Source organism: Salvelinus alpinus, chromosome 37 (genome assembly GCF_045679555.1).
Source record: "Salvelinus alpinus chromosome 37, SLU_Salpinus.1, whole genome shotgun sequence".
NCBI lineage: Eukaryota > Metazoa > Chordata > Actinopteri > Salmoniformes > Salmonidae > Salvelinus > Salvelinus alpinus.
Genome location: NC_092122.1, coordinates 16344291 through 16364449, shown reverse-complemented (window position 1 = coordinate 16364449; position 20159 = coordinate 16344291). Strand labels below are relative to the sequence as shown.

At 44.1% G+C, this 20159-nt stretch overlaps 1 protein-coding gene across 6 annotated transcripts in view; it reads left to right on the top strand.

Moving 5' to 3' along the window:
- The window catches only part of LOC139566083 (tubby-related protein 3-like), a 45310-nt gene extending 25300 nt beyond the window's left edge, over positions 1 to 20010 (top strand). For 3 of the 6 annotated variants that reach the window (XM_071386979.1, XM_071386976.1, XM_071386978.1), the window contains exons 3-13: positions 4553 to 4604; positions 10631 to 10793; positions 11939 to 12145; positions 14005 to 14175; positions 15466 to 15599; positions 15848 to 16039; positions 16273 to 16385; positions 16568 to 16685; positions 16779 to 16877; positions 17292 to 17463; positions 17609 to 20010. In XM_071386979.1, coding sequence (XP_071243080.1) covers positions 4553 to 4604; positions 10631 to 10793; positions 11939 to 12145; positions 14005 to 14175; positions 15466 to 15599; positions 15848 to 16039; positions 16273 to 16385; positions 16568 to 16685; positions 16779 to 16877; positions 17292 to 17463; positions 17609 to 17742 — 1555 coding nt within the window. In that variant the 3' untranslated portion in view covers positions 17743 to 20010. Of the gene's footprint in view, positions 1 to 4552; positions 4605 to 5931; positions 6273 to 10630; positions 10794 to 11938; positions 12146 to 14004; positions 14176 to 15465; positions 15600 to 15847; positions 16040 to 16272; positions 16386 to 16567; positions 16686 to 16778; positions 16878 to 17291; positions 17464 to 17608 lie in introns of those variants that run through there. The other 3 variants (XM_071386977.1, XM_071386981.1, XM_071386980.1) reach the window with 3 other exon arrangements.
- The last annotated feature ends 149 nt before the right edge of the window (positions 20011 to 20159 follow it).

Sequence of the window (20159 nt, the reverse complement as noted above, 5' to 3'; positions counted from 1 at the left end):
TAAGAGTGTCTTGTAGGTTATGTCTGTCAGTAAGAGTGTCTTGTAGGTTATGTCTGTCAGTGAGAGTGTCTTGTAGGTTATGTCTGTCAGTAAGAGTGTCTTGTAGGTTATGTCTGTCAGTAAGAGTGTCTTGTAGGTTATGTCTGTCAGTAAGAGTGTCTTGTAGGTTATGTCTGTCAGTGAGAGTGTCTTGTAGGTTATGTCTGTCAGTAAGAGTGTCTTGTAGGTTATGTCTGTCAGTGAGAGTGTCTTGTAGGTTATGTCTGTCAGTAAGAGTGTCTTGTAGGTTATGTCTGCCAGTGAGAGTGTCTTGTAGGTTATGTCTGTCAGTGAGAGTGTCTTGTAGGTTATGTCTGTCAGTGAGAGTGTCTTGTAGGTTATGTCTGTCAGTGAGAGTGTCTTGTAGGTTATGTCTGTCAGTGAGAGTGTCTTGTAGGTTATGTCTGTCAGTGAGAGTGTCTTGTAGGTTATGTCTGTCAGTAAGAGTGTCTTGTAGGTTATGTCTGTCTGAGAGTGTCTTGTAGGTTATGTCTGTCAGTGAGAGTGTCTTGTAGGTTATGTCTGTCAGTAAGAGTGTCTTGTAGGTTATGTCTGTCAGTAAGAGTGTCTTGTAGGTTATGTCTCTTAGTAAGAGTGTCTTGTAGGTTATGTCTGTCAGTAAGAGTGTCTTGTAGGTTATGTCTGTCAGTGAGAGTGTCTTGTAGGTTATGTCTGCCAGTGAGAGTGTCTTGTAGGTTATGTCTGTCAGTAAGAGTGTCTTGTAGGTTATGTCTGCCAGTAAGAGTGTCTTGTAGGTTATGTCTGTCAGTAAGAGTGTCTTGTAGGTTATGTCTGTCAGTAAGAGTGTCTTGTAGGTTATGTCTGTCAGTAAGAGTGTCTTGTAGGTTATGTCTGTTAGTAAGAGTGTCTTGTAGGTTATGTCTGTCAGTGAGAGTGTCTTGTAGGTTATGTCTGTCAGTAAGAGTGTCTTGTAGGTTATGTCTGTCAGTAAGAGTGTCTTGTAGGTTATGTCTGTCAGTAAGAGTGTCTTGTAGGTTATGTCTGTCAGTAAGAGTGTCTTGTAGGTTATGTCTGTCAGTAAGAGTGTCTTGTAGGTTATGTCTGTCAGTAAGAGTGTCTTGTAGGTTATGTCTGTCAGTGAGAGTGTCTTGTAGGTTATGTCTGTCAGTAAGAGTGTCTTGTAGGTTATGTCTGTCAGTGAGAGTGTCTTGTAGGTTATGTCTGTCAGTGAGAGTGTCTTGTAGGTTATGTCTGTCAGTAAGAGTGTCTTGTAGGTTATGTCTGTCAGTAAGAGTGTCTTGTAGGTTATGTCTGTCAGTGAGAGTGTCTTGTAGGTTATGTCTGTCAGTGAGAGTGTCTTGTAGGTTATGTCTGTCAGTAAGAGTGTCTTGTAGGTTATGTCTGTCAGTGAGAGTGTCTTGTAGGTTATGTCTGTCAGTAAGAGTGTCTTGTAGGTTATGTCTGTCAGTGAGAGTGTCTTGTAGGTTATGTCTGTCAGTAAGAGTGTCTTGTAGGTTATGTCTGTCAGTAAGAGTGTCTTGTAGGTTATGTCTGTCAGTAAGAGTGTCTTGTAGGTTATGTCTGTCAGTGAGAGTGTCTTGTAGGTTATGTCTGTCAGTGAGAGTGTCTTGTAGGTTATGTCTGTCAGTGAGAGTGTCTTGTAGGTTATGTCTGTCAGTAAGAGTGTCTTGTAGGTTATGTCTGTCAGTGAGAGTGTCTTGTAGGTTATGTCTGTCAGTAAGAGTGTCTTGTAGGTTATGTCTGTCAGTAAGAGTGTCTTGTAGGTTATGTCTGTCAGTAAGAGTGTCTTGTAGGTTATGTCTGTCAGTGAGAGTGTCTTGTAGGTTATGTCTGTCAGTAAGAGTGTCTTGTAGGTTATGTCTGTGGCTGGGTAGAGTAGCGGTGGGTTCCTCTAACTCGCTCTGTGTCTCTGAATAGACTCCCACTGCTACTCCCACCTTCTTCTCATTCTCCACTGTAGCTTAGCAACATGTACCCAGCAGGCCTTTTCACAGGAGTCCAGGAAAAGTAGTCCCAAACAACAGCCACCACTCTGACGGCCAGAGACAGGACTCTATGGAGAACTGTGTTTTAGATCTAGACTTGCTGTTGCTTTGTAGCACAGTAGTGCTGCTGTCTGATGCGTTGTTCTATTGCGTTATACAGTCCTGATACAGTATCATTTTTGACCTCACCAGGAAAGTGAGGAGTTTTGTAGCTTGACCCCTAAGCTTTTCTCGGTCAAGTTAGCCTACGTGGTCATGAACAACTAATGGACAAAATGATATTTATTAACAACTACATGTTTTTTTACAGTGTGCAGATCATGCAGTCAGGCTAAGCTCAAACAGTTCTAGCCTAAGATATGACAGTAATCCTGTATGACAGTCTTAGTTATGCGCAGCAGTGACACTGCTTTTTCAAGCGAACACCTTGATAACGTTCAATTCTAGCTCTGCCAGGAGATTTCAGTGCATTGTCCGCAGTTATTATTCACAGCAGCAATGCCCCCTGGTGGAATTCCATTGAAATTCATTAGTGTCATTGATGTAAGTGACAACAGGGTAGGCTTGGGCAATATACCATATACCGGGGTATTTACAGTTGAAGTCAGAATTTTACATACACTTAGGTTGGAGTTATTAAAACTCGTTTTTCAACCACTCCACACATTTCTTGTTAACAAACTATACTTTTGGCAAGTCGGTTAGGACATCTACTTTGTGCCTGACACAAGTAATTTTTCTAACAATTGTTTACAGACAGATTATTTCATTTATAATTCACTGTATCACAATTCCAGTGGGTCAGAAGTTTACATACACTAAGTTGACTGTGCCTTTAAACAGCTTGGAAAGTTCCATAAAATTATGTCATGGCCTTAAAAGCTTCTGATAGGCTAATTGACATAATTTGAGTCAACTGGAGGCGTACCTGTGGATGTATTTCAAAGCCTACCTTCAAATTCAGTGCCTCTATGCTTGACATCATGGGAAAATCAAAAGAAATCAGCCAAGACCTCAGAAAAAAATTGTAGACCTCCACAAGTCTGGTTCATCCTTGGGAGCAATTTCCAAACGCCTGCAGGTACCACATTCATCTGTACAAACAATAGTATGCAAGTATAAACACCATGGGACCACACAGCTGTCATACCGCTCAGGAAGGAGACACGTTCTGTCTCCTAGAGATGAACGTACTTTGATGCGAAAAGTGCAAATCAATCCCAGAACAACAGCAAAGGACCATGTGAATATGCTGGAAGAAACAGGTACAAAAGTATCTATATCCACAGTAAAACAAGTCCTATATCGACACAACCTGAAAGGCTGCTCAGCAAGGAAGAAGCCACTGCTCCAAAGCCGCCATAAAGAAGCCAGACTACGGTTTGCAACTGCATATGGGGACAAAGATCGTACTTTTTGGAGAAATGTCGTCTGGTCTGATGAAACAAAAATAGAACTGTTTGGCCATAATTACTGTCGTTAAATTTGGAGGAAAAAGGGGACCGTTTGCAAGCCGAAGAACACCATCCCAACCGTGAAGCATGGGGGTGGCAGCATCATGTTGTGGGGGTGCTTTGTGGAGGAACTTGGCACTTCAGAAAATAGATGGCATCATGAGGGAGAAAATGATGTGGATATATTGAAGCAACATCTCAAGACATCAGTCAGGAAGTTAAAGGTTGGTCGCAAATAGGTCTTCCAAATGGACAATGACACCAAGCATACTTCCAAAGTTGTGGCAAAATGGCTTAAGGACAACAAAGTCAAAGTATTGGAGTGGCCATCACAAAGCCCTGACCTCAGTCCTATAGAAAATTTGTGGGCAGAACTGAGAAAGCATGTGTGAGCAAGAAGGCCTACAAACCTGACTCAGTTACACCAGCTCTGTCAGGCGGAATGGGCCAAAATTAAGCTTCCCAACTTATTGTGGGAAGCTTGTGGAAGGCTATCTGAAGTGTTTGACCCTAGTTAAACAATTTAAAGGCAATGCTATCAAATACTAATTGAGTGAATGTAAACTTCTGACCCACTGGGAATGTGATGAAATAAATAAAAGCTGAAATAAATCCTTCTCTCTACTCTTATTCTGACATTTCACATTCTTAAAATAATGTGGTGATCCTAACTGACCTAAGACAGTTTTTTTTTTTACGAGGATCAAACGTCAGTAATTGTGAAAAACTGAGTTGAAATGTTTTTGGCTAAGGTGTATGTAAACTTCCAACTTCAACTGTAGATATACCGATGCTATGATTTTCAATACCTTTTTCTAAATGAAATAAGGCCCCTTGTGTGCACTTCCGGTAATACCAAATACCCCGGTATGGTACAGAAACGGTATGAAAATCTGCATACCACCCAACCTCGATCAGGGGTGCATTCATTCTTGACCACTGTAGCAAATTGTTTCCTATTGGAAATATAACAGATAAGAGATGAGACTCAGATAACAGATTGGTATTAACCACAGAACCACTTGTATTATGTCTCAGTCAGATATGAGTTATGAGTGGATAGTAACCATTTTGTCTTTTGTCTCTTCTCAGTGCCCTTGATGATGACAGCACCAGCCTCAGGCAGCAGAAGCTGGAAAAGCAGGTAATGACTAACTTTATTAAACACATTAAACTAGTTATGCCACATACAGCACCTGTTGAACATCATAGCCACTCTATAGACATTACAGCTCCTATATAGACATTACAGCTCCCATAGACTTGTTCAGGGTATATGTCATGAGTATTCTATTTATGATGCAGAAATGACCAGACTAGTCCATATCTTATATATCTAGAGGCATTTTGCGTTTGATGTTTTGGTTGTTTTTGGTGTCTTTTCATGTTTTGTCAGAATTGTTTTTGAGGTCTCAGTCCATGTTTAGAGCTGTGAGCCTGTCAAGCTTGAACATTTGACTGGCAGCGAGTGTACAAATGACCTGGTTTTCTCCCACCGGTGTCACTCAGGCTATGAATTTAGTTGGCTTTGTAATAGCATTTGTATTTCCGACCATCAGCACAGTGAGGCTGATTGTTATGAAACAGAGGGAAAACAGGGTGTCTTTGAACTCTTTTATTTTCGAAGGAAGTACAATTTGTCCAATTAGCAGAAAGAAACGTATTTTTCCGGAAGTGAATTGTTTTAGCACTCATTGTAGAGATAAAGCACCAATCTGCTCCTTTCTCAGCGAACAGCTCTTCCTGGTCTGCGTGTCTGATGATTGTTCCTTACAATCCCTCCTGCCTGCAGTATCCTTATCACCACCCACGCTGCTTTAAAGTGAAACGGACTGATTTGGTTTAAGAAACCAGCCTTAAGCAACAGTCACACAATGGAGTAAAAGATGGATGAGATGATTGGTAGGCACATAGACTGACTCGATGGCTGCGTCCCAAATGGAACCCTGTTCCCTACATAGGCTCTGGTCAGAAGTAGTGCACTGACGAAGTAGTGCACTATGTAGGAAACAACCGTAGAAAGGTTTCAGTAGACAGTCTGTGTAGTGCGCTGTATGCCTACATATGTAGGATGTGAATTTGTTGCTTTTGTTGCTGAGAATTTTCCTGTAAAGCAGGAAATGTACACTTGTAGTGTATTTGAGTTTTAAAAAGGCTTCTAAAGTTTGTAACGCTAAACCTAATCCAAACCACTAACACCTTACCGTAACCTTAATTCTAACCCGAACTCTAAACCTAACCCCTACGCTTAAAATAGCCTTTGTCCTCATGAGGACGTGGGAAATGTCCCCACAAGGGAGAATCTTCCTTGTTTTACTATCCTTGTGGGGACTTTTGGGGATTTTAGGTTCTCACAAGGATAGAAAAACCAACCCACACACAAACACAGACACTTGCAGCACCTCTATCCCCCTCCCTCCCTTTCTCCATCTCACTCATTCTCTCTCTCTTCCCCACTCTGCCCCGGGGTGAGTAACACCGCTGATTCAGTTAGTGACAGTGACCACCCAGACACACGCACATACACTCTAGTTCTCTCTCACTCACACTTTCTCACAGGCTGAGGAGGAGACATGGACTCAGAGTGAGAGGGAAGCTGGTGTTGCGTGGTTATCCACGTGTTAGTTGTCTGATCTGAAAGCCTGATGTAGAGGGGGGCAGGGAGTCAGAGGCATGCCCGGCACGAGTGCTGCTCGGTGGGGGAGAGTTTAGACGTGACGGGGTCTCACAGAGCATGGAACCCTGAGCTCCACAGAGAAACTTCTGCACTTCACTTTTACTCTCTGTCTCACTCCGGACACTAATGGACAGGGTGGGTCAGCACCTCTTATTCTCTGTTCTGTTTATGTCATTTATGGTTGACTATTTTGATCTGAGAGTAACATGGGAAGTTGTGTGTGCACAGGTACATGCTTGCGTGTGTATATTTTGGTGTGTGTGTGTGTTTGCATATGTACGTGCTTGCGTGTGTGTACTGTGCATGTGTGCGAGCATTTGATTTCAGCTCATCCTGGTGATATCATTGTTATAGCCTGTCTCTGGTGGGACACACTTCCGTGGATGTGGGATATCTCCTAGTCTGCTATTTTCATTAGCCTCCTGTGTTTTGTTTTAGGCCTGTACAATGTCTTGCTCCCACAGCCTCAGGATGGTGAATGAAACAGTGTATTGAGTCATATCCTTTCCTCATATCCTATCCTCTGAAGTCTTTTGTTTAAATTGACAATAATACAATGGATTGTTTTAATTGTAGGGCAGTTTTGTTTCTAGTAGCCTACGTTCTTTTCTCCAGTAAAAAAAAAAGAATCTGATATTTAATCATTTAGTGGTATGATCTGTGTAATGGTGGTGTACTGGGAACAAATAGCCTATTCAACAGATTATATAAACTCTTTATGTTACTGTTTGAAAATGCACATAGTTGAACAATGAGTAGCCTAAATATTGCTCATTTTTCAGCCATACTCTATGTTCTGGTTATACACTCTTAGAAAAAACGGTTCCAAAAGGGTTCTTCGGCTGTCTCCATAGGATAATCCGTTTTTGGTTACAGGTAGAAACCTTTTGTGTTCCATGTAGAACCCTCTGTAGAAAGGGTTCCTTCTATACCAAAAAGGTTCCTTCTATACCTGGAACCCAATGGGTTCTACCTGGAACCGAAAAGGGTTATTTAAAGGGTTCTCCTATGGGGACAGCTGTATAACTGTTCAACGTTCTAGATAGAAAAAAAGGTGCTAAGAGTGTAGTCCAAGCAAGCTAGAAACTAGGTTTGAGTTCTGTTCAGTTTGGATAGAGTTAATTCAGTGAAGTGAAGTGTCGTTGCCGCTGATGAGTTCTGTCAGCGAGTGAGACAGTTCAGTGTCTGCTCTACAGCTGTCAGTTCTTGTGAGGTAACCGTTCTGTAAAAACGCTATTATGAGTTAAGTCCAGGAGTGGCCATTGCTAAGATTCCAGCAGCAATAGCATCTTAGTGAGAGAAAAACAGATTACACAAATATGGCTAGCATTTCCCAGACAGTTTACACAGGATGACTACTGCTAGCCAGTCTACACAGGACGACGACTGCTATCCAGTTTACACAGGAAGACGACTGCTAGCCAGTTTACACAGGAAGAGTACTGCTAGCCAGTTTACACAGGAAGACTACTGCTGGCCAGTTTACACAGGAAGACGACTGCTAGCCAGTTTACACAGGAAGAGTACTGCTAGCCAGTTTACACAGGAAGACGACTGCTAGCCAGTTTACACAGGAAGACGACTGCTAGCCAGTTTACACAGGAAGAGTACTGCTAGCCAGTTTACACAGGAAGACGACTGCTAGCCAGTTTACACAGGAAGAAGACTGCTAGCCAGTTTACACAGGAAGAAGACTGCTAGCCAGTTTACACAGGAAGACGACTGCTAGCCAGTTTACACAGGAAGACGACTGCTAGCCAGTTTACACAGGAAGACGACTGCTAGCCAGTTTACACAGGAAGACGACTGCGTGCCAGTTTACACAGGAAGACGACTGCGTGCCAGAGCAAAGAGGGAAGACGAAGAAAAAAACTAGACAAAAGAGTTTCAAAGTTGAATCAGATCCTGGGTCAGATGTGTGGCTCTTGATAACATTTTTAAATAGGATCTCATTGTGAAGCATTGTGGGGCTTTTGTTTCTTGTTTACATGGAATCTGTATCCTGTGTCCAAATTAACAGTCTGTTTCATTATGATAATCCATTCAGATGTTTTATTCATTTGTCTGCTATTTTTAGCCTTAGAAGAAAACGAAGAGGCGAGCCCTGTTCCCCTCTTAAAGGGATACTTTAGGATTTTATCTACTTCCCCAGAGTCAGATAAACTTGTGGATACCATTTGTATGTCTCTACGTGCAGTTTGAAGGAAGTTGCTATCTAGCGTTATCGCAATTGATAACTAGTGTTAACGCAATGACTGGAAGTTTATGGTAATTGCTAGCATGCTAGTAGATGCCATGGACGTCCAGTCATTGGGATAACGCTAGTTAGCATTGGCTCGCGAAACTACCTCTGACATCCTTCATACTGGATGCAGAGGCATAAAAATGCTATTTATGAGTTAATCTGACTCTGGGGAAGTAAATAAAGGGCTTCATTGCCAAAAGCCCAAAGTGTCCCTTTAAAACAAAGCCTGTTTGAAATGTAAACCATCAGACTCCAAGCTGAAACCATTAAGCTCCCAGAGGCCCTTCATCTGGTCTTATTTTCATTTTAATCAAAGACAAAGTCTGGGTATTTAATGAATATAATTTTTCAGGTGCACCTTGAGATTCAGGTGTCAAATAGAAGCAGGCCATGATAGTGTGTGTGTGCACGAGCATGCGTGTGTGTGTGTAGGTACGAGCGTGCGTGTCTGTGCTTTTGTGTGTGTGCGCCTGTGTTGCATTGGCCCTGAATGTGTGTGTTGCGTTAGCCCTGAGTAATAAAACCTTTCTGCAGTGGTGGTTAATCAGCCCAATGAGGCTTCAGAGAGACAAGGACCTCTCGTCTCTTTCCAGCCCAGTTCGTCACTAAACACCGCTTGTTGTTTTGATGCTCCCCACTAATTGAGGCAGTTACGTAACCCATCGCCTGCTTTGACCAGAGACCAGGACTGCAGGGCCAACTGATGAATGTCACCATAATTCATGGAAATTGACAATTTCTCTAGTGTGAAGCTTTTTTTATATTCATAGAGACATTGTGCTGTGTATTGTTTAGCCAGAAATCTAAAGGGGGCCAACCCTCGTCGCTGTTGTCCCTAGTTTCCCAGAGCGTTTGTGATGGCTGTGACAATGTCAGCTCTAATGATCCCACTGCCTTGTCACTGTCCCCTGTCCCCAGTCTCTCTGTCCCCTTACTGAACAGAGCCTCAGCCAGCACAGCACAGAGTTATACGGTTCCACAGGAAGCAGCATTTCCAACTCTAGGTTTACTAAAGTAGTTTGAATTGTTTGCACTGTATGTGAAGCACTCTGTTACTTTTTTTCTCACAGCATATTTTACAACAGTCTAGGCTTACTTGTCCATGACCCATGTAAAAGGTGTTTCTAAATTGATTTCAATGGATTTGTTGCTGAAGGTTCCTTCACTGAGTAGCTAACTCTCTTGTGTCCCATTTCCTCAAGTGGTATTGCTAGGATACAAAGGTCCATTATTCTGTGACCTTTACTATGAGATAAATATAGCCTAGCCAACCTTACCTCACCTGTCCTGTTTCTATGCGAGTTGCTTATTCTGCCTTCCAATTTAGTGTCAAAGATACCGAAGGAAGAAAAGATGACATTTTACTGTGGCTAAATGATTTGCCAGGTCGGGTCATGACGCTTGTGTGTGTTGTTTACAAAGCCATCTGGGGTTCCATCTTGAGATTCACATTGAATGGCCATCATGTTCTGTCCTCTCCCCCAACAACAGTGGGAGTGGTGAAAGACAACAACAAAGAATGTGGAGTCTATCAAGGACACTCTGACACGGTTACCATAGGAACATGCATCTTGTTTGACACCCCTGAAACGAAGCTGGCAAGCCACGATAATGAGTTTTTTTGCTCATTTGTTTTGTCGTATTGCTTCAGATAACGCTGAGAGCACTGTTTTTCAAAACAACACCACCACCACAAAGTGTCAATTCAGGGCCATAAGGGGCCATAAGGACAGAGTCGTTACTGATTGTCTGGTTCTCAGCATTTTGAATGATCTGGAAAAGGTCTACGGCTGTCTGTATAAGGTTGAATATAGATTAGTGTCTGGCTTGAGGATGAGGAAGTCATCATAAAGTAATTCTTCCCCAGAGTCAGATGAACTCGTGGATACCAGTTTTATGTCTCTGCATCCAGTAGGAAGGAAGTTAGACGTAGTTTCGCCAGCCAATGCTAACTAGTGTTTGAGTAATGACTGGAAGTACACAGTCTACAGGTACGCATTACATAGCAGTCAGACCTCTATGATTAAAGAGTGTTTTAATGAGGGAAAGGGATGGTGTCCTCATGGACTGTGGGGAAGAGAGGCCAGGTATACCTGGACAAATACAGGTAGGGTCCAGAGAGAGAGGATCACTAGAGCCTTATCACCAGCTGTCAGTCCAGCTGTCAGTCTGGGGCAGGGAGGGAGGGCCGAACAGACAATATTTGCATGGTAAACTCTCACTGTCGTAATTCCCCTCCCGTCCAAAGAGGGCGCTGTTGGAGCAGAAGCAGCGGCGGAAGCGGCAGGAGCCTCTGATGGTGCAGCCCAACCCAGAGGCCCGGCCCAGGCGCTCCAGGCCTCGGCGCAGTGAGGAGCAGGCCCCGCTGGTGGAGTCACGCCTCAGCATCACCAGCGATGTCATCATGGACGGTGAGCCTTGGTTCTTGGGGTTAGCTACTGTATTAGCTAGTTTTTCCGGGGTCAGCTCGCACGATCGGGATAAAATAATGGGTCTGAGGAAGCAGGATCAGGATCAGTGCTGAGCGATTGAACCCCAGTCTACAGTCAAGAGATAGACAGTTGTTGGTGTTGGCTGTGAAGAAGAATACTTTTATGATCAATTTGCTTTCCAGTCCAGAGTGAGGGCAGTACATCAGGTGAGGACAGTGAGAGGGAGTGGTGGGAGAAGGTGGGGCCAGGCCCCATGTTGCCCAGGAAAGCAGGGAGAGGGCCAGTCATGGAGTTCACTCTGGAGGAGCAGAGTGGCCTTCCAGATCGAGGTAAAGGAGACCAGTCAGGAAATACAAGACTAGAGAAAAAGTGCTTATATAGAATAGGATCATAAACATTGGTGCATCCCACTTCTGATACCAATCACCTGTACATTGGCATGCAATATATTTTAGTATCTCACATACTGGGATACAATACAATGTTCCTACAAACAATCAGGAAACTAAAATGTTGAGGTGTGTGTGTGTGTGTGTGTGTGTGTGTGTGTGTGTGTGTGTGTGTGTGTGTGTGTGTGTGTGTGTGTGTGTGTGTGTGTGTGTGTGTGTGTGTGTGTGTGTGTGTGTGTGTGTGTGTGTGTGTGTGTGTGTGTGTGTGTGTGTGTGCGCTCGCGCGTGTGTCTAACAACGCCTCCCTTAGTCTTGGGACATGTGGAGAAGCGACTGTTCAAGGTAGTGGAGGAGACACCCAGGAAGCTGTTCTCTCTGATGCCCAGAGGGGCCTTCAGATGGGGAGGAGAGAGTCACATTCAGAGAGGCAGAGCAGCATTCAGACTCCCAGGCAAGAAAAGGGCCACTTGCTCAGTGCATATCACTCCATAGCACAAGGCTAAGCTCTGACATGAACATAGAGGAGAGGTTCTACAGAGAAACGCAGCTGCAAGCAGACGGCTAAGTAATAAGGAGTAGGTACAAATCAAATCACCTTCGGGAAGCACAGATAGAAATACAGGAATACAGAACAGCTCTTGGAGAAGTAAACAGCTGGATGTTCAAACACACAGACAGAGGACAAAGTCATTAACATAATTCAAAAAACATCTGTGAATGCGCCCCACCCTGCAGGTATCGACGGCCCTGCTGCCTTCATGGGCTCTGAGGCCCCAGACCTGGGCGCCAAGATCCAGATTCTGTCGGTGAGCAAGTCCCAGCCCCTGTCCCTGTCCCAGCCGCTGCACCAGTCTCCCCTCGCCGAGGAGCCTGACCGGGACGGGGACACGGAGACTCTGCTGGAGGCCAAGACGGACATCCACGAGCTGCTGCAGAAACGAGGTGAGCCGTGGGGGGCTTGAGAAGGGGGTTAGGGAGTCAGGACAGCCAGTTTGGACAGAAGGTTGGAGTATTAAAGTACAGTGTTATAAAGAGTTCTGTCAGTAGGTAAGGCTGGGGGGTTTCCTGAACACCTTACCTGACCAGGAAATACTCCGGGACCTAGTAATGGTCAGACCATGTGACCAGGAAACACTCCGGGGCCTAGTTATGGTCAAACCATGTGACCAGGAAATACTCCGGGGCCTAGTTATGGTCAAACCATGTGACCAGGAAATACACCGTGGCCTAGTTATGGTCAGACCATGTGACCAGGAAACACTCCGGGTCGTAGTTATGGTCAAACCATGTGACCAGGAAATACACCGGGTCGTAGTTATGGTCAAACCATGTGACCAGGAAATACACCGGGGCCTAGTTATGGTCAGACCATGTGACCAGGAAATAGTCCTAGCCCTATGACCTACACAGCACAGACAATGTCTCATACGCAGTAGTGCTATAGACAGAAGACCTAGGAGAGTGTGTACACATGCGAGTCAGTCATTTATATCCTCATCGTCATCTACCCTGATAAATCCTCTGGGTCGCCTCAGCACACGAATACCAAGCAGCTTCAGAGATCACATCCCGTCTGCTGCTCTGGCGGGCCTCACGGCTACACCGACAGGGCACTCAATATAAGTGTCTCTTTCACACCTCTGGGCTGGTAGAGGCACTTTGTAGTCGTGAGAGGCAAAGGAGGACAGATGAGAAATGGGAGCGTATCAGGTCAACATCGTTGTTCAGGGACAGTCTCAAGAACTGTGAAGGTTGTGGTTTATTGTTGCAGCTGTTGCTGCTGTCCTTTCAGTTACCCTCATTAAAAGCCATTGCGCAGTGCTAAAACCTTTTCCCTGCTCTGGGATACTTTCTCCTACCAGGGCTGTTGTGCTGCAGTGTGCAGTTAGAGAGACGGCGGAGGGCGAGGTTGATCGTGACACAGTGAGAATTTGATCATTTTATCATGTGTAAAGGGCAAGAGTAGCATCCACCTACCACAGTACCTATTTATGCCACCTCACCTCCCCTCCTTCTGGCTGGTCCACGAAGAGTGTTGAAGTCTCTTTCATTTCCTGAGACTAATTCAATATCCTTCTGTACTGTTACTGTGCTAAATGACAAGCTAAATTAAGATAGCCAGGTCTATATCCGGGAGAGAGATGTATTACCTAGTTGAACCTGAGACCCAGATTAAGGGCAGCATATTACTGCATTAGCCTCAGTTTTTAAGGATCTTCTCATGGACAGCAACAAGAGGGCAGGTGACACTCCCCTCTCAATAATGCAAACGTTCATCATGAATGAATGTCTGGTCTGCTTAGTGCTACTGAGATCCAGCCTGTCCTCAGGTGCCTTTAGATAGTATCTGTCTGCCTGGCTGCCCATGCTTTTTTATTTCCCAGTGGAAATGAATTGAAATGGAAACGGCAAAGGATTAGTAATAGCCTACTGCCTCCATTTGGATTTGACTTGGGGACGCTATTCAATCAAAACTGGTCAGCGAGTTCCCAAGTTCTTCATGTGCTGTGAGACAGAAAGGGGTTGAAATGATCACGTTGCAAGTTTTGGTTTTACAACCTGAGCTTTGACATTTTACATTTGGCTGACTTAGTAAAAGCAGTCAGTTTACAAAACTTTGTGTGTTGTTTAAATTGATGCCTTTGAGTCACTATTAGAATGTAGCTGACATTTGCGGTCTGTATTTAATGTTTGGCAGTACCCTGACATTTAGACACATCTCTGGGGCTAGATGGAGTGAACACCACTGTGTACATATTGTTTCTAGCCACGTTGGCCAATACATATGTGTCTGTCTACAGAGGCGTGGGACATCTCTCTCTGCCCCTCCCCCTCTCTGACTGACCCCGCCAACGACAGGGTGGTCCAGTTGGTTGGTGCAGTGGAGAAGGGCCCAGAGGAGGGGCCGGAGGAGGGGCTGGAGGAGGGGCCAGAGCGCCCACTGTCTGCCAGGGAGAAACTACTCCAGTCAGGTAGTAGAGAGCAGCCTGCCGTTCCCATGGTGACAGGGCTGAAGTGAAGGTTGCTGGGTTTCTGTCTCTCCCTCCCTCCTTTCCTCTCTCTCTGCAGCACTAACTCTATGGAGCAGAGGTGAAACTGAGGGAGGATACAACAGTGAATTATATAGTAACTGGTAATAACCTAGTCATTGGATGTAAAGTGCTAGATATCATACTCTGGCCTCAAGACACACCGAAGAAAAACATTTCATATTTATTGTATCATCAACAATGGAACACATTGAGAGCAGACATTTTCCCCCTTCTCACTTTGAATTATGCTTTCGCACCTAAAAAATGCTTTCTCATTAAAATATTCCACAGCACCAGCCAGTCACGGCTGGTAAATCCAATTAGCAGCATTACTGACACCAGTCCAGAGCAGCTCCCACAGAGGCCTGTCTGACCACACCGTGCTGGGTCTTTCTGGCTGGCATCTCTCAATAGGATTTCTGCTTTCCCTCGTGCCTAACTAACCCCTTTACATTGGACTATCAGGGCCGGTTCTGCGGACACCGATTACTCCTGGACTGAAAAGCATGCTTAACGTGCATTTAGTACAAGACTAGGCTTAATCTGGGTCCAGGAAACCAGCTCTCAGTGATGGATAAAACACACTGAAGATGGAGAATCTATTGTCTTGTATTTCAACAGTATTCTTTCCATTGTGGAAATGTATAGGGCTCTGAAGTGGACTAACAGTGGTGTCTGGGGATAATGAAGGCTGCTGGGATGGCTAGAGGTTCATAACAGGTCTCTTCTATCGTAACCTGGTTACTGGGTAGTCTCGTCTGTTCTATACAGAAAAGTTCTTCCTCAATGGGTCTCAACAGTTACTCAGCACTATTTCGCTTCCGCTTTCCTTCCTATCCTCTGCCAGCTGTTTTGAGGTTAGGTTGTCTCCTCAAATATTTTGGGCCTACTAAATATTTCAAAGAGCAGTTTTAGCTGCATATTGTAATATGTGGCCTTTTCCGATTGCAGTGATGACTTAGTTGGAACCAATGAAGAAATACGTTGCCCATATCCATTACATGCAGGCTAATCACTTTGGGTCCCAGGAGAAAAAAATCTCTCCTTCTTGAGTCATGGCAATAAGAACCTATGGGATTACTGAGGAGATATGGAGGAGTTTTCAGCTTGGTTGGGCATCTGGGATGATCTCTCCTGTCTGCATAGAACCCTGGGTCCTCCTGATCCCAACCAATGGAGTGTAAGCTGTAGGCCACATCTCCCATAGTGCACTCTTTCTCCCATGACCAGGTCTGTCAGGCAGTATGAACTACGAAGTGGCCAGTGAGGATGAGGAACACGGTGACGAAGACCGGACACGCTCGCTGTCCCCCAACCCAGAGTCAACCCGGCCTGCGTCTGCCTCCAGCACAAAGTCCAACACAGTGAGTCCAACCATATAGCTGTCTCTGTCCTGTCATATCATTAGGAGCACACACATAGCTATGTGGCTATGGCTTGTGAGATGTCTAATGTGTTCATTACACATGGCAAATCAACTTGTCACTTGAAGACACTGAAACAACAAGATGGCAGATGAATGTTGTCTCCCCTACTCCTGGACCATATCTCCTTTATAACAGCGATTGGCCGGTATGTTTTGTGATGTAGCAGTGTGTTCCCCCCCTCACAGGAGTACGTGACACCGGGGTCGCCCACGGCGGAGAGCGCCCTGATCGAAGTGGACAACCTGGAGGAGTTTGTGGTGCGTCCCGCCCCCCGTGGCATCACCGTCAAGTGCCGCATATCCCGGGACAAGAAGGGAATGGACCGCGGCCTGTACCCCACCTACTTTATGCACATGGAGAGAGAGGACGGCAGGAAGGTACATTTGACCTCACACCCTGTCATGGTGGATTAACATGGAGACAAGACTTAGATGGGTTTCTTTTATCATCTTATTTCACAGGCCTGTTTAATTTTATTTTCCTCAATAGCTACATTTGAAATGGTATGAGAATATAAAGTACAAGTAACACCTGTTTTGATTGCGGTGATTAAAATGATGGTTTGTGAGTTTCCCTCTCACCCTGAGTTTACTCTCTTTGTTTCACCCAGCAGTTTCTTCTGGCTGGGAGGAAGAGGAAAAAGAGCAAGACGTCCAACTACCTGATCTCAGTGGACGCCACGGACCTGTCACGCGAGGGAGAGAGCTTCATGGGGAAACTGAGGTAGGACCATATCTCACTCGTCTCACAACTCTAAATATAATTCTAAATCTTTGCTGATGAACAATTTCCATATTGTTTTGAGCCCTCGGCTGCATCTGATAACCCTATTGGGTGGGAAGTGGGATTGTGAGTGCTGGAGGGTCATTGTAGACTCTAATGTGATTGGTCTGGTCATCCTGCAGGTCTAACCTGATGGGGACCAAGTTCACGGTGTATGACCAAGGCACCAACCCCTGTAAGAACCCTGGAGCTCTGCTGGAGGAGAGCAACACACGACAGGAACTCGCAGCCATCTGCTATGTGAGTGCACACACACACACACATTAATATTATTGAACCTGTAAGGTTGTGTGATATTCTGTGACATTCTGATCTCCTGTGTTCTCTCTGCAGGAGACCAACGTTCTGGGGTTCAAAGGTCCCCGCAAGATGACCGTCATCATCCCAGGCATGAACATGAACTTTGAGAGGGTCCCCGTCCGTCCAAACAGTGTATGTATCAGCCCCATGGGACTGTACAACTCCAATCACTTCTTCTAACATTTGTAGTCACTGTACTTGTTATGCACAGTAAGAGAGAGGGGCGTGTCAGAGGGCATGATTGATTTAAGACTCTGGCATTCTTACATCTTGAAATAGAAAATCATTTAGCACAATCTGAATAATGAAGTCAACATCATGTAATGGAAACTGAGGCTAACCCACTAAGGGCTGTGAGATGTGGTCACTGGGGAGTGACGTCAGATCAGATGGTTTGGATGTCTGGGTCGTATTCATTAGGGCACGCAACGGAAAACTAAATAGAGCGTTCTTATTGGGTAAGTCAAGGTTGTCACTCCCTGTTTCAGTCCTATTTCTTCTGTTTAGTGCCTAATGAATACAACCCCGTTGTCTGTGTGTTTCCAGGAGCAGGACAGCCTTCTAAGTAAGTGGCAGAACCACTCAGTGGAGAACCTGATCGAGCTGCACAACAAGGCCCCCGTGTGGAACGACGACACCCAGTCCTACGTGCTCAATTTCCACGGCCGCGTCACACAGGCTTCTGTCAAGAACTTTCAGATCGTCCACGACAACGATCGTGAGTCGATCCGTCAGTGCTTCTCTCGACTCTCGCTCTTTTTTCTCTTTCGCTCTTTTTCACTGTCTATTTCTCACTCCCTCTCCTTGGGTAGAATGGAATAATGATTTCACATTATTTAGTCGTCTCTTCTCTCTTCCCTCAGCGGACTACATCGTAATGCAGTTTGGTAGAGTGGCCGAGGACGTATTCACCTTAGACTACAACTACCCCATGTGTGCCCTGCAAGCCTTCGCCATTGGCCTGTCCAGTTTTGACAGCAAACTGGCCTGCGAGTGACCAACTCCATCACGACTCCTAACTCGCCATTCCCTCCATGGCCCTTTCAACCCACTCCCTGCCCCTCCAAAACAACGCCAACTCCACAACACCGCCCCTCAACCTCACCGTCACAGGATTCAGCACCTTCCTTGTACAGTCAGCAGTCAGCTCACCAGCAGTCTGCCACTATGGAAATAATCATGAACTATGACCTCTCACCCCTTCGTGGTACATCCAATCATGGCACTCGAATCATGCTGACTTGGAGAGCGGATGAAGAGAGTGGGTGTGTGAGAGGACAAAAGCAAGTAGATTTGGGCGGAGAATATAGGATTTTCCTTATCGGCAGAAAAATGAAATTACCATCCACAAAGGGAAACTTGTCAAATCATCAAGGCACCTTTGTTTTTATTTGTATTTATCTCTGTAGTTCTGTTTCAATTAGTTTGTATTGCTTTTTGTTGCGTTAGCTGTTGTATATTGGTGATTTTATGTGTATTGAAATTGATTGAAAGGGAAAAAGGACACCAAGCATCATAGCCCAAAGTGTCATGGGCACTTCCTGTTAGGGACAGGACTTCTAACACAGACTAGACCAGGTCACAGGAGATGGTGTCTTTGATTTATTTCAGATTTTAATGTTTTATAGGCCTCAACACATGTCTGATGAACTTATGAGTTTTTAGCAGATGCTTTTAAAGTTGCCTTTAATGTTGATTCCAAGTGTCATTTTACTCCATTTGACATTCTGTTGCCTTCCACAATCACTGTTGTGCGATTCTTTTTTTGCAGCATCAAGATGTTCAATAACTCTAACGTTAAACTATTTCAACCCTTTTTTATTTTCTTCCTCTTGAAGATGAATTTCTCGTAATCACATTTATTTGCCTGCGTATCCATCCAATGTGTCCTCATCTGTTTTTTGTTTTAAAAACACACGTTAGTAAAAGTATCTCAGTAGCATTCTGAGGAGTTTGGAACGGAACATTTCTTACTGCAATTCCTTTGTACATGTCATTTTGTGATGTTTTAGCCCCATGTCAAGTTAAAACCTCACGGGAAAGTCAATAGAGTTGCCCAGCAAGCACGATTAAAGGATTTTATTATAGTTTTATATAAGATATGTCTTAATGTTTGGACATACGGCTCATTGTCAAATATCATGAAATGTCAGTCCTAAATGTCATTTCAATGTGTGGAATACAAAAGAGTTAGCCTGGAATCCAAACAATAGAGGAATATTCCGTTTGGTTTCCAAGTCACCCTGTACTCAGTCTACATTATATGCCAAATTTATCTACCCATTTAAAATGACACCAGATTGGATAATAACACTACATTATATATGTACTGTTACTGGAAGTGCTACTCTGTTCAGCAGACTACACTTGTACTGTACCATGAAGTCATTGATAACCCACTGGGCAAGAACTGGTTGGATCAACGTAGTTTCCACGTCATTTCAACCCCAACATTTGAGGTGATGACTTTGAATCAACGTGGAACACTGATTGGATTTGCAAAAAGGAATTGCGTCTTTTTTTTAACCCAACTTTTAAATCCAATGGCTGGGTCAAATGTTTGGTTGATTTCACGTTGGTTGACAACTCAACCAAATGTAAATCAAAACTAGACGTTGAACTGACGTCTGTGCCCAGTGGGAAATTACTTTTGGGGCGACATTTAAGGTGCAAAATAGTTCAAATCTGTGCAAAAATAAATAAAAAGGTGAGCATAGAAAGTTATTTAAGTAGAGTTTTAAGTACACTGAAAAATGCATAAATAGTGGCCTTTTTCACAATGCTCATTGCTGAAGAAAAGTTTCAAATTACATCACAATGCCAGATTATTACTTTTACAGTATTTTTTGCACAGGTTTAAACTATTTTGCACCATGAAGAAGTCCCCCTTGATTAAAGTTTCAGCTGGATGGATGTGCTATAGAGATGATTCTGTACAGTACTGTGATTCTTGTTCTTGGAGGATTAGGAACATTCCTGGGTAACCTGCAGGATGCATTTGATTCCTGTCCAAACAAGACAAACACTGATTATGTGTGACAGTGTCGGGAAACAAAGTTAATTCACAAGATGTACTGTTTGAAAGAGGGAAAGTGTTTGTTTTTACAAAATATATTAAAGCGAGAAATATAACGTTTTACTACAAGATACTTATGGGGAAATGCATGCCATTCATAACTTAACTTTCTGACAATTTTTGGGGGATTGAATTTCAGAAATATGACTGTAAATAGAATAAATTCAAGATATTGTAAAGTGAACAAGACTCCCCTTGTAAGCTTGAGTAATTCATGTATTCAGTAAAAAACATTTATTTGGACCTACAGTGCTGTGAAAAATGATTTGCCCCCTTTCTAATTTTCTCTACTTTTGCATACTAAATGTTATCAGATCTTCAACCAAAACCTAAAATTA